This window comes from Tubulanus polymorphus, chromosome 1, assembly GCF_964204645.1.
Source record: "Tubulanus polymorphus chromosome 1, tnTubPoly1.2, whole genome shotgun sequence".
Lineage (NCBI taxonomy): Eukaryota > Metazoa > Nemertea > Palaeonemertea > Tubulaniformes > Tubulanidae > Tubulanus > Tubulanus polymorphus.
This window is the reverse complement of record NC_134025.1, coordinates 10,676,491-10,696,801: the sequence shown is the minus strand read 5'-3', so window position 1 is coordinate 10,696,801 and position 20,311 is coordinate 10,676,491. Positions and strand designations below refer to the sequence as shown.

General features: G+C 38.5%; 2 protein-coding genes across 2 annotated transcripts; one reads left to right on the top strand and one right to left on the bottom strand.

Annotated features, from left to right (window-relative positions):
- Positions 1-1,298: 1,298 nt before the first annotated feature.
- Positions 1,299-5,362, top strand: LOC141915094 (terminal nucleotidyltransferase 5C-like). Its single transcript, XM_074806500.1, has one exon. It carries the CDS (start codon positions 1,373-1,375, stop codon positions 2,639-2,641), a length of 1,269 nt encoding a protein of 422 aa, XP_074662601.1. The 5' UTR covers positions 1,299-1,372; the 3' UTR covers positions 2,642-5,362.
- Positions 5,363-10,083: 4,721 nt separating this feature from the next.
- On the bottom strand, positions 10,084-20,269 carry LOC141910240 (2-oxoisovalerate dehydrogenase subunit beta, mitochondrial-like). The gene is made up of 9 exons (XM_074800964.1): positions 19,994-20,269; positions 18,622-18,699; positions 18,246-18,314; positions 17,307-17,440; positions 16,395-16,550; positions 16,134-16,305; positions 15,464-15,609; positions 14,594-14,680; positions 10,084-12,674 (listed from the first exon to the last, which is right to left on the bottom strand). The coding sequence occupies exons 1-9, from the start codon at positions 20,148-20,150 to the stop codon at positions 12,534-12,536; spliced, it is 1,140 nt and encodes a 379-aa protein (XP_074657065.1). The 5' UTR covers positions 20,151-20,269; the 3' UTR covers positions 10,084-12,533.
- Positions 20,270-20,311: the final 42 nt, after the last annotated feature.

The following is a 20,311-nucleotide window of genomic DNA, read 5'->3' as shown; positions in this document are numbered from 1 at the left end:
TATTTAATCAATTTAACCATATTTTTTCGTAATAAGTTGCTCGGTTGTCTGGGTTCTTGTTCATTGCGATGGAAAATTGGAAACGACACAACCAACCATTTCCAGTTTTTTACACGTAAAATACCATGCGTTTCAAAATACGTTTCTTCACTTATTTCATTTATCTGTAGTTTCAATCAATATGGACTCAAAGAGTCCATGCTTCAATCGACCTTCGAGAGTTTGAATGTCGTAAACCTTTCAACCCGTAGTCAGGCACATATCATTACATTAAACGATAGTTGCGCATTTTAATTCAAAGCGTCCACAAGTTGCTTTTCTTGTTAACTGCCGTGAATGAAAAAAAAAGGAATATATGTAAGCTATGTGTAGACTAGCTGTGACGCTTGGCTCTACGCTATAAATCGATAATATCCATGGTTTCACCGTAAGTGTGGAGAGTCGATATTTTGCGTCATCAGCGTCGTTACCACCAAATATGGCTCTGCCATTGATGGAAAATCGTATGAATGGAAAATTAAAACGCTATACTATATTTACGCCCATATTGCTTATGGATTGACACTTAGAATAAGGCCTAGCTCGTTTTGAAAAAAATCGGTCGCCTTAACCGGTTTAGGAGGAAAATGGTCATTAGACTTAATTAGCATTATATTATCTCGAAATAGATATATCCTGAATTCTGTTGGGGGATACTTATCGGATATTGACTTAAAAGCCGGGAAAGAAACGGCTGGATGGCGATGTTCTTGATCAACATTATGCAACTTTTTGAAAACGAAATTTATTCACGATAATTAAACCCAGAATGCCTTTTTTTAAATTCGGGAACGGGCTAGCTTTTCGGATGAGAAAGCCACGGCGGCGTGCGTGTGAATGTTTTGAATTTCGAAAATGCATCTTTCGATTTCTCTCACATCTATATTCTAAACGCGTAACCAATCAGCAACGCCGTTGTTGAAAAAACTAGGTCAACCGGCGACTAGCCGCGCGTATATATATATACGCCCGTGCGTATATATAGTCCTACGTGTAACGTAACATATTTCGAATGAATACGTGTGTTCGGATGAATTTCCAGCGTAACTAAGATCGGCTCTTCTCATCAACTCACACCTTTGATTATCGATATCGATTAGGTATCATCGATAGATAGTTTTATATCAGAGATTGAGATATCAATTCGCGGCGCGATCGTACACACTCTCAGCCGTAGGCGGCGGTGCTTAGGTCATTATTATTGCACACGCCGTGTGAAACTACACATATTGATAACCGTGTACTGCGTAGTGTGAACGTCTCCAGTACGGTTAAATACTGAATTCACCATCTTTCATTTTAGAAAAGTCATCTCGCGTGTGTGAATCGGATAATGTCGGGTTCATCTTGTAACAACGTTGTCGTCACCGATGGAGAAAGCGCCGGCGCTAATCGCAACAACGACCGTTTTCAAGTTCTATGCCACGAACAAGTGTTGAGACTTCACGACGTTATGGAACAAGTCGTCCCCGTTCACGGACGCGGTAACTTCCCGACGCTGGATATCAAGCTGAAAGAACTCATAAGCGTGGTAAGGCAAAATCTGAAAAATGACGGTATTAAAGTCAGGGATGTGCGCATTAACGGGGGTGTGGCTAGTCATATAGTGGCGGGTAGCGAAAATAACGAGCAACCTTCTTACAACGATCTGGACTTAATTTTCGGCGTCGAGCTATCGTGCATCGGCGACTTGCAGAAAATAAAAACCGCCGCGCTCAGCAGCCTGTTGAACTTCCTTCCGGCCGGCGTGAGCAAACATAAAATCACGAGTTGCAGTTTGAAAGAGGCGTACGTGCAAAAGCTCGTGAAAGTTTGTAACAGTAACGATCGATGGAGTCTCGTGTCGTTGTCAAATCGGACGGGCAAAAACGTCGAGTTGAAATTCGTCGACAGCATGCGTCGCCAGTTCGAATTCTCCGTCGACTCGTTTCAAGTGATTCTCGATAGTTTGTTGACGTTTTACGACATTTCCGCGGCAGCGCCGATGAGCGAACATTTCTACCCGACGGTCGTCGCCGAAAGCGTCTACGGCAACTTCGACGAGGCGATGTTCCACTTGAACAAGAAGTTGATCGCGACGAAGTCGCCCGAGGAGATCCGTGGCGGCGGACTGATGAAGTACTGCAACCTGCTCGTGCGCGGGTACGCGCCGGCCGCCGACATGGAAATCAAAACGCTCGAGCGTTACATGTGTTCGCGGTTTTTCATCGACTTCAACGACATCGTGCAGCAGAAGCAGAAACTCGAGAGCTACCTTGCCAACCATTTCCACGGCGAAGAATACCTGAAATACGACTATTTGATGATGTTGCACAACGTCGTCAACGAGAGCACGATCTGCCTGATGGGCCATGAACGTCGGCAGACGCTGAATCTGATCCAGAGCATGGCGTACCAGGTGCTGTTCGAGCAGGACCAGAAAGCGCGGCGCAAACAATACGAGATCAGCCAGTTCGACTTGCAGAACAATCTCGTCATCGACCAGGTGTTCTACGGGCCGTACGACATCCAGAATCAGTACTTTACCCAATACGGGTACCCACCGCAATATATAACCGGTTGTCCGTCGTGTCCGCCGCCGCCGTATTTACCGTGCTCTTAGTGCTCGCGCTAGAAATGAAGCGCAGTTCATTCGAATTGTCGTACTTATTTTAAGTTGCGTCGAGTAAATCGAAGCGTTTTGCCGGATAAGTGAGTGCATGTGCCTGCGTATGTGGACTTTGACCGCAATCTAAAGTCCGATAACGCAAGAGCTTCGAAAACTTTGTACGAGCTTTATTATTAATCGTTCGCGATATTGAGAAAAAAAAAAACGAAACCGTGGCAAAACCTCTGCAATTACTGGTAAGTATAATGTAATGATATATGGTTACTCCGTATCGCATTACCGCAATGCACTGGAAGCTTCCTGTTTACCTATTTTAAACACAAAAGAGGACAACACGAAACAAAACGGTGAAAGTATAATTGCTGGTGTTCGAATTTTATCAAGGTCACTCAGTTCTATGTTATAATAGCAAGTAATAGCTATTATCGACATCGAACGGATGTTGTGTCTGTCTATGGTCGAAACGCAAAACCAAAAAAAAGAATTACCGAACAGATGTCGAAACACGACTCGTCATCGTCGAAAAATTGCTCTTTCTTCGGATATGTTCGATTTTAATCTGTCGTCATCGACCGTCATTAGGCCGTTGCATTGCATTTATTATATATAATACTGCCTATTATCGTATAGGTTGAAAATTTTCCAATTACGAAGTCGATGTAAAACATTTTCGAAGATAAGCGCATACGCCTGTGCGGTGTTCTCGATACGTGGGTATTTTAGAAGGGCTGCTCCGTGTGGACCCTTGGTCCATTTTTATTGTGGCATGGTTATCACTGAGCAAAGCTGTTAGGCCGACTAGGGGTCATAGCTCCTGATACAGCGTAGCTCCTGCCTTGATTTTGGCGCAATCTGGATCTTCGCATTTGAAAGGGAGATCATCACTATTGTTTAGAGGGCCAACATATCTTTTTAACAGGGGTGGAAAAAAGACGACACAGGTAGTAGCCTTTCTAAAACCTCCAGTGGAGAACTCGGTGCTGTGCATGCAAAAAAAAAAACCAAATCTCGATTACAAAAAAAGTAAGCATTTGTTCTATGGATGAAGGTTAAGAACCGGAGTTCGTAGTCGATTCATTCCACACAATCTAATGAATATTGGATCTAGTTCCACGGTTTTTTTGGAATTGAATTTGGATGCTACGGTCAATGTATCTTAAAGTGAACGAACTAAACCTGGAACTGTGGAACTGGGTCCTGATGATGATGTGCGCATCTCCATTCCTCTTTAAAAAGAATTTTGTTGTCGAAATTGGCCTTTGTTCTTAATTTAAAACGTGAAAATTTGGTCGAAATTGATGTATCTAGTCCTCATGGAGATAGTTCCTTACTGATCGATTTTCATGTCAAGATTTATAGGTGTAGACTCATTTTGCATTTTTGATCAATTTAGAAATTCTAATAGATTACTAACTACCTATCTGCAGATCTTGAGTTGAGAATAAGGGATGAGGAAGGTTCTTTTTTGAAGAAAATAGAAAAGTTGACCGGTTCCGAAAATCGTTAAGCAAGTGTCTACTACTACTACTGTCAATCTCGACGTGAAAATCATCATCTTCTTTCGTTCTTGAGATTTCAAGAAAGAGTATCTGTGATCATTCTAGAATGGTGCTTCTTTTTAACGATGGCGGCGGCACCGCCGTCGAAGTTTACGCAAAAAAAAAGAAAATGAATCTTTGATAGCTAAATCCGATGTGTTCAGGTTGACCGATAAGAGAATACAACTCGCCGGTTCTGATTGTAATGTTTTAACGTGCAGTTCTTGTATAGTACTATATCGAAAATCACATGAGTACCGATTAATATCCATAATAATAATAATCGGCCTAATAATAGCTTTAGGTGCAATAAGGGTGTCGTATAATGTACCGAGTTTGTATAGCGCATTGACTCCACGTGTTCTCTTAAATCTATCTAGCTGATCTAAGAAGGAAATGCCGAATAGCTAGTACGGCAAACCTAGCTATAACTTTATTTTTGATAATTGTAATTACGGGGGTAAGCAGAGCGGGGAACGGTGAATATAGTATTACATGTACATGTATATAGCCTCCGACTTATCGAACACAGGCTTTCTTTCTCTCATCAACGCCTGCTATATAATTAGATCTATAGTTTTATCATCACTATTACTGCGTGTTGTGTCGTCGTCGGTAGGTGGGCTAGTGTGTCTCGTTCGTCCATGTGTGTTTTAATATCCGGAGTTTTAGTTTGGCCGATAAGTAACGTCATCGAATGTTTGGCTATTTTATGTTGAATATTATTCGGAACGAATTAGGATGCAGGTTCGGTGTCCTCGATCGGTCCTTTTGAGCGTATTTCATTTCGAAATTCGAACTACAGAAATGAAATCGTTTTAAGCTTTTATCTTGTTGTGAAGTGCGTCTATGAATAATCGTCAGTAATACTCATCTTGTCGAACTGTCCTGCGGATCTCTCCCGATTATTAGGATTTACAATCTAACTCACTCAATCGGGATTATCGGTCTAAGCCGGGCTTTATTTGCAGTCCAATTGTTCATCATTAATACACAAGAAAATGACTTTTAATCCGGATTTCCCGTGCACCGGGTGAATTTTGTTGGTCCAAAATGATCTGAATTAAGCGGGTTCTATCGTATTGTCTTCAATGTCTTATCACCTAGTGTCTTACTATTAGAATACTGATAGTTCAGTTTCATTCATGATATGTGAATGTATCGTGGATTATATGAATATGGATGTATTATATATATATATATATATATATATATAAACAAATATACGTATTGGACGGATGGACTTGAGTGTGTGTCAGGTTCTGATGAATCTGGATATATTCATATGTATATAAAAGATGATATATAATAATAATCATGATATCATTAATATCATCAGAGAAAAGATCTTCCAATTAATAATAACTGAATGATGTAAAAATTGCTTATTATAGCATTACCACAATGGCTGTTGTCAGTGTTAATATGTCAGAAACTAGAACCTTGGGAACTATTTTCAAGGCACCCAAGACCCCGCTCTGTCGGTGCCGCTATTTTTCGCCGGTGATCTAGTTATTTTCGGTAGTTAATTATTTCCATCCAGACGCAGATGTTAACTGGTGTATCGGGATTGTAAAAACGTAGTTGTCAGTGTGTTGTCTTGCGATTTTTTCTTGCGATTTTTTTTTTCTTTTCGTAGGAAGAAAGTTCAAGGTATTTTTATTTATAGATGACACATGTATGCATATACTGCTAGTATGATTAGGGTCATCCATTAGTAGGTCCTATCACTCCTAGTACTTTTAGTATTTCATACATAAGGATGGTTGTTTTTTTTTTTTGTTTTTTTTTGGGGGGGGGCGTGAGGAGAAAACTACCTGGACATTGGGCAGTCTGCTCTGTAGTACCTTAGTATGGTTGACCCTTGAAAGAAAGGCTTGCCAGTGTATATAATATAGATATACAGTATTGCCTTCATGTATGTATATATGTAGTTGTACATCAGGTTTGATTTTTTTTTCCTTTTTTTTCCCGGAAATAATAGTTTTCATATGGGATATGTACTATCGAATCATTATGATTATTATCATCATAAAATCACGGATTATTGATATTCAACTGAAATGATATAATATATGAATATATACATGTAATTACACAATATGTATATGGATAACAAAAAAGCACTGGTTATGCAATAAAAAATAAAATGCCACTAAGAATTAACGCTTAAACGCCAACGAAAGACAATTTGTGAGCAAACAATCCGAGGAGACTTAGAATACTCTGTGTAAGATTATTGTTGGACGCTGCCTGTACTGCTCGGCAGAAAACACACTAATTGTATAGAGGGCGCTAATGTCTGTTAAATTGGTTGCACAATTAATAATTATGATGTAAACGATGTCCTCGCGTGATTTTTTTCCCCCGCATATCGGTGACATTAGCCCTTGAACTATTGGATCTGATATGTTTACTACTGTATATTGGTCACTTGGTGGCTGTATATGAATGTGTACTTAGATGAATGACCATTGATTTGATTGTTATATGTTATATATGTATGGATATATCATATTTGAACCTTCCTTTGTGATGATAGCTGTGAATGAGATTAATAAGATAAGAATTAAACGATGAGACTATATAGAAAATTAGATAGAAAAATAGAACCCTTCGGCGCCGAATCGGACAATCCGGGCCTAATTCATCATTTAACCCTTTCAGTGCTGACTAATCAATACCCTATAGTGCTGGAGATAATTTGAAAATCTTGAAAAATTCCACTCTAGTGTGTTGAATAACGGGAATACCACTATAGTGCATCTACACCGCGGCGCGGTGTATCGTTAGTTACTAATATTTCACTGTTTGACAGGTGCTGCCATCTTTCAATAGAGATAAAAACTAATTACTAATTACATCAATACACCGCAGTGTGGTGTATTAGCAAAATCCATCACCGATTTATACACCGCACTGCGGTGTAGACGCACTGAAAGGGTTAAGGCTTTTCATTTATCTGAAAAATATCTCCATTTGTTAGGTTTTGTGTATTGGTACCACTTGAATTCATTTTAAATAATTAGTCTAGATTTTAGATTTTTCATCCTCGTTGATTTATGAACTTTCTAATCATGTAGATATTCTTCAATAAGCATGATTATATCCATGACCGGGAACCGGGTTCCGCAGTCTCGTATTATCAATTATGAGTTATGTAATGGGTAGTCAGCGACCTGTGGCAATAATGTGAACTAAATACGTAATCAGTTCTGCAGGTAATCCATGTAATGAATATAAGTTAACCATAGAGATCGATCAGAGTTAAGCTAAGCACATAATATGCAGTTTTTTCGTAGACGAAAGTTCAGGAAAATGAACTAAATTTTGATTTAGTATATTACCGGTATCCCGCTTTTTTGTAGGACACCTGGTAACGTGGGTCCTCGTACTCACCGGAGGCATAGCTTTAGCAGGACTGATGATTTTATGTAATCTGCATTTTATTTTCCTATGCGCAAAAAAACATATCTTGCGGCGAAGTTCTACTAAAGCCGTGTGTTTTCTTGCGTCTTTTAGGCGAGACAAAAGCATCGATTCTTACACCTTCGGTAGTTCCTTACACGATATTGTATTTGCAGAGAATTGAGAATATTAACTAATAATGTCTTTGAACTTGTCCGTGTTGAAGTTCGTTTTATAACCCGGTGTTGCACATTGGGTCAGTGATGTTTAAACAATACCTCCTGATGAGGCTGAAAGCAGTATTAAACAAAAAAAAGAATTATTTTTAACCAGGGTGAACTGTAGGATAACGAAATGATAATGTTTATTGTAAATGTCGAAGCAAGTTGCTAGGTTCGAAAATTCGCCTTTTCCCTTATGAATCATGAGAGTATGTTGTCCAGCTTTAAATATTGCTCTAACCCATGAACGTATAAACTATATCGTACGTCCATGCTCTCTACCTAAATGTAGGTTTTCGAAATGTTGTTTGCAAATAATACAGCTGTAGCTCGAAGCATTGAAGTCTCTCTCGAATTAACCAGCTGAATCTTTTTACCCGGCGGTGTATCTAATAAAAATTACCTGGTTCAACGTGTACCAATATGTAATGATTTTATCCTTGTTTACGTTCGATACAAAGAGAGAGCCAAGTATCAGGGTAACCTAGCAACCTGTGCCTAGTATTCGCATCTTTTCCTTCTTTTTTTTTTCTGATGATCATTTCGTTGTTGTAGTACGTTAAGAATTCGAGGAATTAACTCGCAGACGAGTTTGTCGTTGACGCAAAGAAAATTACGAAATAAAATCGATTTAAACGGGAATATTCTTGTCGAAATAGAATCATAAAAACTGCCTTATGATGTATCCGATAATAGTTAATGATAAGAAAAAAAACACAGACTAATGAGATTAATTTTCAAATGACACTACTGTATTAATTACTACTGACATGTACATGTAGCCACCAGAACCTTTTTCGTTGTCTTAATTATTAAGCCTCTTCGTACATTAATTCACGCCGTATTTGAAAATTGCGTATATACGGCGTATTTTACTTGCCTGCAATAAGAATAATATTTTTCGGGTTAAATTGTCAAAAAAAAAAGATTTGTGGCACCAAGTGCTTCTTGTTCAATGTGTTTATATTGTGAAATGATGAAAAGAATGTATTTTGAACGATGTTGAGAAAAGATAAGCAAGTTATTTTCTGTTAAACGCACTCGTTTTTCTACTATTTTTGTGGTTATTTTCTGAGGTGATCTGTATGGAAATTCGTGTTGAACTACATGTAGAATGAATTTTCCCCGGCAGTCACAGTTTCCATGGTGTCTCATTGCAAGAATCGGAGATTTCTTTGGTGCAGTAAGCCCCTTGGACATGGCCACTGGCACTTTCGACGAAATCCAAACCTTTTTTCTGACTGCCTGTAATTTTCTATCCTTGACTTGGACTTGGACCTATTTTGCTGGTCCCAGTTTGTCTGAGTTAGGCGAGCGTTACTGTACCAAGATTCCTGTCCACGCATGGATCACAAGTTCAGACGTATTCAACCAGTTACCCAAACTTCATTTGCGCCTGGTTTATAAATTGGGTATTCCGAGTCCAAATCTCGAATAAAATACACTTTTCGAACCTTGAACCTCGGTGCAAGATCGCGTAACGAAATTTGAATACTTGCCAATCACACTGATGAACAAAGAAAGTTTGATAAACAATATATGAATAGAGATTAATGATTCTATTGGTTGTAAACTAAGATTGAATAGGTCACTAGTATCAGGCTTTGAGTTTTCTAAATCACAGTAAAAGATTTGATCTACAAAATGTGGTAACAATTGCATTTCACTGATTATACTGCATTTATTAGTATTACATGAAATTCATGAGTTCCATGTCTAGTGATCCAGTACCATCATTACTGCGGTTACCGCCAATTGAATTACTGCGTAGATTTTGCAGTCAATGGAAAACTTCGGCCAGAGACGCACGGATATCAACGATAATTTCACTCGGTTGCAGATGGAGACTCTCGTGGTCGTAAATGGCAACACCGGCTGAAGAGCCAAAAACAAACCCTGGAGAGGAATTGATGCGTTTGGCAATAACTCACTACACAACCAATTACGCTTAGTTATTTGTTATTGATATTAAAAACAACGTGAAGAACGGGGCCAGGCAAATTACCTCGCGATGACCTTTTGGAGAAAGCTAGTTATCACAGGACATTAACAGTGGAAAAACAAGTCTCCGTCGAAGTGGCATCATTCCAGACTTGCTATTGTAGTGATTATACCCTATATTAAACACCCACTCCACAATTACGTGTGTGTATATTTAATAACGCCATAAACTAAACTTACTTGCCTATAAGTAATTACATTGATGAATCGTTTTCGATGAATGCAACTAAAGGACACAAATTCACATTTGATATTTTTCATTAATCTTTTTTTATTCGTTTGTTTCTCTATCGTATGTACACGGGCGCGAACAGAATACAGAACACCGGATTACAAATGGTGGGAGCCTTTGTAAGGTTTAATTGGACGACAGCTGGTTCCCACATCCAGCAACAGTAGATCACGGCATTCAAAATCATTATTTAAGCCATACATCACTCGACAGTCTCTTTTTTATCACATTCGCTAAACTCATGAATACAATTTTTACCAGAACTATTGAATATCTAGTTAAATATATTATCCTTCAGTAACCTAAGGATATCAATATCAAAAACAGAAGTTTAATTGGGACCAGAAATTTGACTTGAAACTTCTTATACAAATCTTGGAACAAGGAGTTCTTGCGATTCATGTTATTATGACAAGAAAAACTTTTAACCCACTTCTTATACTCTAAATTATGACTGAATATCAAAACAAAAACAGCCACACAGTGTACAAGAAAAATTAAACCTTTGCCCCCAAAATCTCTGCTTACAAGTTCAGGACACAGTAATAAAACGTTTGGAAATAAATACTGAATATTTATTACAGCATATGTGCTAACAGAATTGAATAGAACAAGGATATATCGTAGGGTATAGCCGTAATAGCCATCTAACCAAAGGTGAAGAGGAAATCAATAGTCATCCGTTTCATTGCGTATTATCCGTTCATTTCATGCATAGCAAACAAAAGATATTTCAATAAACGGTCGCGAAAAATTGCTGACTGAAGCAACTTTTTCCTGAATGACGAACACCTGTGCCCAGCGTGACAAACGATGACATCTAGTGGTCAAAACGTTAACTATACATGATCAGCTGTTATGAAATGTATGGAATATAGAAAAGGCTTCGACTATTGAAATGTGATCTTACAGCATAGATACAATTTAATACAATGAACACTCCCGACGTAATGGACCGTTTAATCTTTATCTGATTTTTTTGAGTGCGATAAACAACAGCATAATCTCAAACACACGCAGTCAGCTGGTATTGTGTTAGTTGGTAAAACATGGGAAATTGCCATTCGCTCAAGTCTTACCCCAACACGATGTAACAAATGTGATGCAGTCAGCAATTTTGATCATCAGGGATCTTGTTGTTATGACGAATTTGGATTAATGATTTATCGAATATTACAACAAGCTCATAATCATAAATCCAAACACGAACACTCAATCGATTGCATACTGTACATAATATTATAGTGATAGAATTTCAGGTACCTCAGGGTACTGGCTTAATAAACAAGTTTATTTCCTCTAACCAAGTTCATTTCTTCTAACCCGTGAATTAACTCTACTCATTGTCAAATAAAGATAAAACTAGGCCCTGGGTCCAGTTTCGTGGTTAAGCGTGAATTGGTTTCTCTTATTGAAAACATGAAGTAACCAATCGCGATCAAGCCAAAAATTTGAGTTAAATTTTTTTGTGAAACTGGGCTCTGAGGTCTTTTTCACTAACTTTTATTCTAGGTATTCTGTTAAATGATATTCCACATGAAATTCTAGTACAAAGCATCAAATCATTTTCAACAGCTTTAGAAGAAACTGAATTTAAAACATGATTGCCTACGCGCTTCTGCCAAATAAAGAAATTATACAGCGCATAAATAAAAACAATTAGAAATGTTTCATTATATCAAAGGGTGTCATGATAATGATCGGCATAATGACAATAGGCAAACGATTTCATCCGATACCAGCTGCAAAAAACACCAGTTCCATATACATGGATACAGTGCGAGACTCTTGATAAGGGCACTGTTTGTTCAGTCATCACACGGCAAATAACCAGCCAATACTAACGACGCGACTATATAAATAATTGAAACGCTCGATGCTCTACTATTTCTGAGCGGAAAAAAAATAAATGGCGCAATCGAAATTATGACCGAACTGACCTGGAATCGATCAGCAGCAGCCGGTTCCATAGTTTTTGAATAAAGCGTAAGGTTAAAGTATCGGAAACAAACTAATCTTGACTTGAATTCAGCCGAATCGACGACATCTGCGAAACTAGATCCCGATCGTCGAGCTGAATAGTTGTTACGTCGAGCGCTGATAATTGACTATAGATTCAATCTCCGATCATTGTGAAAAATTGATGATTGATTGGCCTATCGCGTTAAGATATTGACAGGGATGAGAACTATTTTTAGGAGAACATTAAAATAGGGGCAAATACCGATGCGAACGACACCCTGTGCCTTGCGGGAAAACTCTGATCATATTCTGTACATTCTGAGGGCTTCCTGAGCTTTCCATATCAACATACAACATAATTCAAGGGTGCCTTGCAATTCCAAATGCAAAACTTACTGACTTAAAAGGAAAGAGTTTCATTCATCTAAAACACACATTAATAAACCTACACACTTCAAATCAAAAAGTTTTCTAGCTGGCACAATGTAGATGGCAGCACTCCCAAGCGGTTCCATCAACACATATCAGTAGTTCACTAGTTTTTTAACGGCTTCGAAACACCTCCACTTATCCGGAATATAGAACGGTTCGAATATATGCGGGAACGGCGTATCGTATCCAGTCACTCGTTGAATAGGAGCCTCTAAATTCAGGAAGCATTCCGACTGAAATTGAAGAAATAGTTTTTTACATTCATCGTGTAATAGTTATCTTAACTGTTTAAAATCAGCAATGCATTAACGATATAAAACGGAGCCTATATCTATGTATCGATAGGGGAGGGGAACCAGGGGCTTATTTTGACGATCTTGTCACATCCCTAAAGGGCACTTTGATGTCGACAAAGGCAAAAGGTCACTTCCCCACTGAGCTATTAAAACCTTTTACCCCCAGCTGTTCTAGGGTGATGCAATTCTATGGTGACAATATTTTTGTCACCACTAACAGAACCTCAAAGCAAAGACCCCAGCAGTTCTATATAGCAGGACCCGAAATATCCCAAAAGGGACTTTGATGTCCATCTAAGGGTCCAGGGACACCATGCCCACTTGGGAAGTGGTTTCCAATGCTCAACAATCTAACAATTTCAATATTCAACGCCCCCTGGTGACCATACACAAAAATCAATGACCTTCAAACTCACCACAATCATAGAACCTGTCAGCAGCAACGATTTTGTAATTGATTGTGATAACAATATATGCCTCGTTACCAATTTAATATTGAAATACTAAGTAATTCTACTATTCAACGCCCCCTGGTGACCATATGCAAAACCCAATGAGCTTGAAACTCACAACAATCATAGAACATGTCATAAACTACAACTTTGCAATTGATCATGGTAGCAAAATATGCCAATCTAATAAGGAACCAATCTAATAAGGAAATACTAAGTTATTCTACTATTCAACGCCCTCTGGTGACCATATAGAATAACTAATGTTCTTAAACCTTACCACAATCATAGACGATGTCATGAGCTACAACTTTGCAATTGATTGTAGTACCAAAATATGCTTAGGTATCAATATAATGTGGAAAAACTTTTTCCCACCAATGAATGAGTACTGATGATACCAAGATGGCCGCCAATTGCATCATAATTAGCCGATCAAAAATAACTGGCTCAGGTATAAAACATCCCTTTCCAAAGAATAACCATCATAAATTGCAATGAGAAATGGCAAACCAGTAGGAAGCTACAGGACTCAGAATTCAGGCCAAAATTGACATTTTTGGGCACAAATAAGGTCACAGGACAGCCATCTTGAGTCCGATCGACCCAATTTTTCTCATGCAGATGGGCCCTTGGGGGATACAAATATACACGAACGATCAAGGTAATCAATTTAAAGTGTCTTCAAAGTTTCCCTCGAAAACTTCGAAAATGTGTAAAAAGTGCTGATTTTGGCGAACAACAATGGCTGCCAGTCGGCCATCTTGAATCTGAGAGGGCCACTTTTTGGGCTGAAGATATGTCTAGGGTAGATACATGTATAAACCAAATATCAAGACATTACCTTGAAGCGTCTTGAAAACTTCCCAAAATAACTGGATTCCGTCTACGGACGGACGACGGACAAAAAGTGAACGCAATAGCCCGCTGGGACTTAAGTCCCAAGTGGGCTAAAAAAGCAATATTAAGTGTACTACTGCACTGAAATGCACCAATTTTTTTGTTTCTCGACACAACAAAAAAGGGCACTCAAAAAATTGTATATACTTTCAAGTAAGTCTCACAAGGCCCCTGGATCCACCCCTGCTTGAACATCTCTCCCCGAAAAATGAGGAGCTACGGATTTCTCCATCAGACGGGGGCATTCAATTTCTTCTCAGTGGAATGAGGCAAACAAGAACAATGGCTTTCCGACATGCGAATTCTTGAAAACAACTTTTCAACCGCGCTGATAAAATGTCTGGGTGTTTTTAGTACATTTCGATTAGAAATGCATAAGGTGAATTTCTGAACACATCTGAGGCCTGGACAGTCAATCTTTGGAAGAATGAATGTCTGGCTGCCCAAGTTTCAGATTGATAGCTACATAAAACAATTGACAGGCTCATTGAAATGAACGCTTACCTGAATAGTAGCAGCAATTTCACCGGCAAAACCAGCGGTAAGCGGGGCTTCGTGGGCGATCAAAAGGCGACCAGTTTTACAGACAGACTAGAAAACAAAAGCGAAATTACGTAGAATTAGTTAAATGCCTAAAACCCAGTTGGCATACTGAACAGCCTATCAATCACACTGAGTAACCCAATACAAGTATTAAATTCTTCTATTGACATTAAAACAAATATGTTGTGTAACCTAAAAAAATTAACTATCAATAACTGTTGACAAACTCTCAATCATTATCATTCAGTGCTATTTTGCAATAATTCATATTTTTTGCACTACAATACACCCTATACACTGCTCTATCTGATACAATTCGACAACTAATAGGACAACAAACCAGATATATTATCATTGGCCGTATTTATGAAAAGATTGTATATTTCCACCAGCTAGAAATGTTTAAGGTATCTCAACCCAATAAGCACCACTTGGTATGGTACATACATTTCAAGCAGATTTGATATTTCTTCATATCAATCATTCTGACAAGATTGAAACCTATGAACGCAGAATAGATGGGATAAGTGCGTGCAAGGCTTACCAGTATAAGCCAGCGTTTCAAGTTTAAGGATCAGTTATGGATCAGGGGCGCCCCTGGGGGACGAATCCAAAAAATGGCTCTGAAACTTTATAGGCCTTCGTCCATAGAACATTTATACCAAATTTGGAGTTGATCTGATTAAAACTGTAGGACTAGTAGTGATTTGGCGCCCCCTTTGGTCACAGCAGAGCTAAAGATGGGTCCCAAGTAATAAGATAAAAACGTAAGATTGCGTTGTCAAAAGGATTCTGTAAAGGGTTAAACTGAAACATATTTGCACAACTAACCTGTGCAATGGTGTCGATGTCCCACGGGTTAATAGTACACAGATCAATAACTTCACAAGTGATATTCAATTTCTCCTCGGCCATGTTGGCCACTTCGCGCAGTACGTGAACCTGCGTACCCCAAGCGAGAAGAGTCACATCCGATCCTAGAACGATATGCGTTAAAAACATTACATCGAGTCTAATCATCATTGATTGAAATAACATGTTCAATTCAACCAGTTCTAAGATTTTGGAATAACTTGTTCTTGTAGAAAAAATATAACATTTTCTTTAGATTAGCAAGTTTTATAAGCTGCAGATTCATGTTTCCGAATGGCAATAATCAAATGGGGAAAAGTTATGAACAAGAATTTCAATATCAAATTGAAATCCGTGGGTAACATAACAGTAGAATAGCCACACTTTGACGTCAGGAATCGGGTAAATAAGTTTAAATCCCACTACATGTATATACAGAATTCGAAAGGTCAAAAACGAATCTTAATTTCCATCACAAATCAAAATCATAAGACACGACACATAGGACTCTCTCCAGAGACCAGTTTGAGTCATTTTATTCACACCTGATGATGATCGAGAGAGAGAGAGTGTATATAGTGCATCTTCAACTTATTAACATGTTCAATGAAATACAACTGTTTCTTAATCTTATCAAATGGAAATCTACCTTCTTTAAGTATCTCGGCTTTTTCTAATGGTATCGTATAGTCGCCGACTGGGACTTCTTCAACAGCTGATCGGTATAATACTTTTGGTTCGAAGAAAAGGCACGGGTCCGGGTCGCGGATGCAGCTAGTTAACAGACCCTTAGCTTGTATCGGACCTCGAGGTACGACGATCTGCAAACAAAGACCGATAAACCGCATAAGGAGGATATTTGTGAATAAATCATTGAGATAAAGTTAAGGTAACTATTTACGGATTCTACCTTTAAGCCGGGAGTGTGGGCAAAATGGGCTTCGGGACTCTGGGAATGGTAAAGCGCCCCGTGACCGACTGCGCCGCAAGGAGCCCGTATGGTCAGTTTCCCGCAGTCGAACAGATCACCGGTTCTGTACCGAAATTTTGCGACCTCATTGACAATCTGAAAGAAGACATAGAGAAATCGAATCACGTGTACGTTAGCATTCGTCAGCACTAAAACAAACCTTCGTTTATCGAGTTTATCGCGAGATATGGATGATGATACGACGAAAGTTCAAAACGAAACTTTTTTTTTAATCGAAAGAATAGTCAAACTTTGTCGATACCCATTATTGTTTCCACTTGAACTTTTAATCAAAGCAAATAATTGAAGTGCAGTGCCATTGACAGTTGTTCGGAAAAGGCTTTCTTTTTTTTGAATGAAATCATAGTACTTTTTCGACAAAATAAGGTGAGGAATCGACCTCTTATTCGGAGTTTTCTAAGGAGTAATCTATCGCGGTGCAATAAAGATGAATGGCACAGGTTCTCCATTCAGCTGATGAAGCTACTTTACATTAGTAGCGAAAGCTTGTACTTCATGTTCTCATTCTACACGAGGATAACCTGGCTCTGCTACGAATCTTTCCAAATACATTGCTTAACTATCCCACGTCAGAAAAGAATCAGAATATCTGCAGAGAGAACCCGACCGATCAGAAGTTCCACCGTGCAACTAATATTTGATCAGCCGGGCTTCAATTACGTCGAGAACTTCACCCGGGACATTGAAAATACACACTCCAACCAACTGTACACATTTTATCGCCATAATTTAGAAAATCAATTTTTAAGACTTCACATATATGGTGAATGACTGAGCAGGTGGTTTCAGGCTGCAGATTGATGACTGAAGTAGGCCTATAAATGGCTTTACCTGGTCGAATGCCGGAAATATGTAATCAGCGAACTGAATTTCAGCAATAGCCGTCGCACCGGCTACAGCTACACCGCACCCAAAACCAACAATACCTTGTTCACTGAGAGGTGTGTTGAAAACACGATCCTTGCCTTGAAAATATAAAAACACTTTAGTTCATTAATCTAATGATACCAGGTGGGTATGATTACAATGAATACAATCATTAATTTGCACGAAACGTTTCTTTCCATACACGTGTATTTAAGGGGAAAAGTATGTTGTTATTACAACGATCAAATACAGGATACAGGATACCATCAGGGGCAGATCTAGGAATATTTGAAGGCCGGGGTCCAGAAGAAAAGAAAGGGCAATTCTCGGATAAAGCAGCGGAGTCAAAGGCCTCTATTGGGGTTGCACGCGGTTCCACCATCAGTTTTAGATATTTTTGAAGTTAATACATCCGAGAGGATGAGTGTCAAATTTGCAGGGTTCAGCAATCTCTGTCTTGACGAAAATGGTAATCTCAATGGGAAGATAGACAGCGGTCCGAACCCCTGAGACCACCCCCTAAATCCGCCTCTGACCGTACGAATGACGTCATCACCAAAACCCAAATGAGAGCTATAATAGAATTGATTGTAGCGGATTTTCTTGATCAATGGTTGTTCAAAAGGGACAAGTTGAATTTTTTTTCAGCAACATTTCATTGAAACATGAAAGAAAACGTTCAAATTAATCAGTGATCAATAGTAAAACCCTCAGTAACATCTTTCATATTTCTGTATGCATCAAACCAATCAAATCAGTATTTCTCGTTATAAAATAGTAACAAATACTGAAAATCAGGAACAGTTGGCAGCCTTGGTTGTTCAGCAGCTTCTGTCCTTAATGTCATAATCGATGTTGGTGTTTTGCAAGACGTTTCAAAGGAAAGATAAACTTATGACATACCGTACTTATCTTTCAGTCCAATCGTGCATCTGAACACACCACCAAATGCCACATCTTCACCGAATATGACTGAAAAATTGATATCATTTAGAAATTATTGATTCTATTCTGTGTGTCAGTTGTATTTCAGACGTGTAAATAAAATCATTAAGTCTTTAACAGACAGTGAACTAATATCTCTAGAAAATATGTTGCACCAGAAAAAAAACTTATTAATTTTTCATGCTTAAGTTTCGGCCCAGAAAAAAAAGATCTGCAGTCTTTTCATGAACATCTGCACTAAGCCTAATTCATTGATGACAATGACGACAATTGATAAATTTTGATAGATCAATGAAAAATTTTCCACCGCAGGATTCAATGATCAAATACACACCTGCCGTCGGATCAGTTTCCAACGCATTATCCATTGCACTGTTCAATGCTTGAAATAAATTCATTCGACTAGTTTCACCTGAAAATAAAAACACAATTCAGTGAAAAACAGTTGAATGTTTGATGTAAATTCTTCTCATTCTTTAGATTCTCATTCATTAGATTTTTTAATGGAAAATTGTCTTGTTTTTTTTTTTGGAACGAATTGGTACTAAGTGGGCAAAATGTCAAACTATACTGCGTACAATACAATATAATGAGGCACAGATACTTGTCTCAAGCATACAATCCAAACTAAACGCATCTCCAACTCTCAGGCTCAAAATCCTTCCACTGAGAACCTTAGTTCCACCAGGGAAGTGCAATCATTACACTTCCCTGGTTCCACTGAGAACCTTATTGCCAGAGATATATGACTCAATCACAATTCACTCCCACTACAGGCCCTCAGGACTGCGCTGGGAGGCAGACTGAGACTGGGTGAAAAAAATCATATGTCTAGTAACCATCCATTTACAGGGGCTTGTATCAGGCTTGAGTTGTAGGTGCTGTAAAGATGATAATCCGTGAATCATGTGTCTATAGTATGTATAAAATAACTAGTAGTTAAAGTTAATTCTAATAATCATTTTATATAGACTATATAGTCTATATATAGAGACACACTCCAGGATAAACAACAGATTATCATCTTATAGGAACGCTTATACAAGCCCTAATAGTCTGAATACCAGTTGTTGTTACGGGTTAACGACAACTAAGGTACTAGTCTAATATAAGCCCCTGTGCTTCCATTGAGAATACGTATTGGTGTATGCTAGGATATCCAGTAGAGCTTTGATTTCAGACCAAAAATTGTACAAAATTGCCATCTGGAATACTTTCCCTAAACCGATTCGTAATTCTACTAGTTTATCAGTATTTCAATGTAAATATTTAAAATTCCTTAAATTAGCGTGATTACGTATTTTGAACTTCCATGTTGTATTTCCATGTTCGAATGCATTCACTGATGCAGTATGCGTGTGTGTATACGTGTGGTGCTTGTAGTGTGCATGTGTAAAATTTGTATGAATGTTAATTTTTTTCTTTTGGGGTGCCACGGCGCCGATAGATCCTAAATAAATTGTGATCTCTGAGTAGCCCACATTTTCTTGTTACATTTTTTCACTGTAGCCTAGGCCTACATTATATGATATCAATCATGGTAATAATGTAACAACCAAATGAAAAATAAATACTACTATACTATATTAAAAGCCTTGCTTTGGGTAAAAATTGAACAAATTCAGCACTGACACCAGTGGCGCCACCATTCGGTAAAAGCTTGAACTATATCAAATATCGAAATCGAGTAAAATTTCCACACTTACCCGCGCAATCCATCGGGGATTCGGGCGTATACGTGAAATGCGACGATAATCGCTGCGGCTGGCATCGTATGTCCTTCGATCGCGATCCCAAAATCGCAAGTATTTTCGCTTTCGATGGAATTTTCGAGCGAAATCCGTTCAGTATGGGCGCCGCCATTTTATCGTATGTCCCCAGTGAATAGAATATTCGATAAAACTAGTTTTTTCGCGATTCGATCGATTTTCGGCGATGAATCCTATCTCTTTTGGCTCGAAAACTGCCGATTTATTTTTCGCTTTTCGCAACGAATCGTGAAAGTTGTTCTATTCAATTATCGT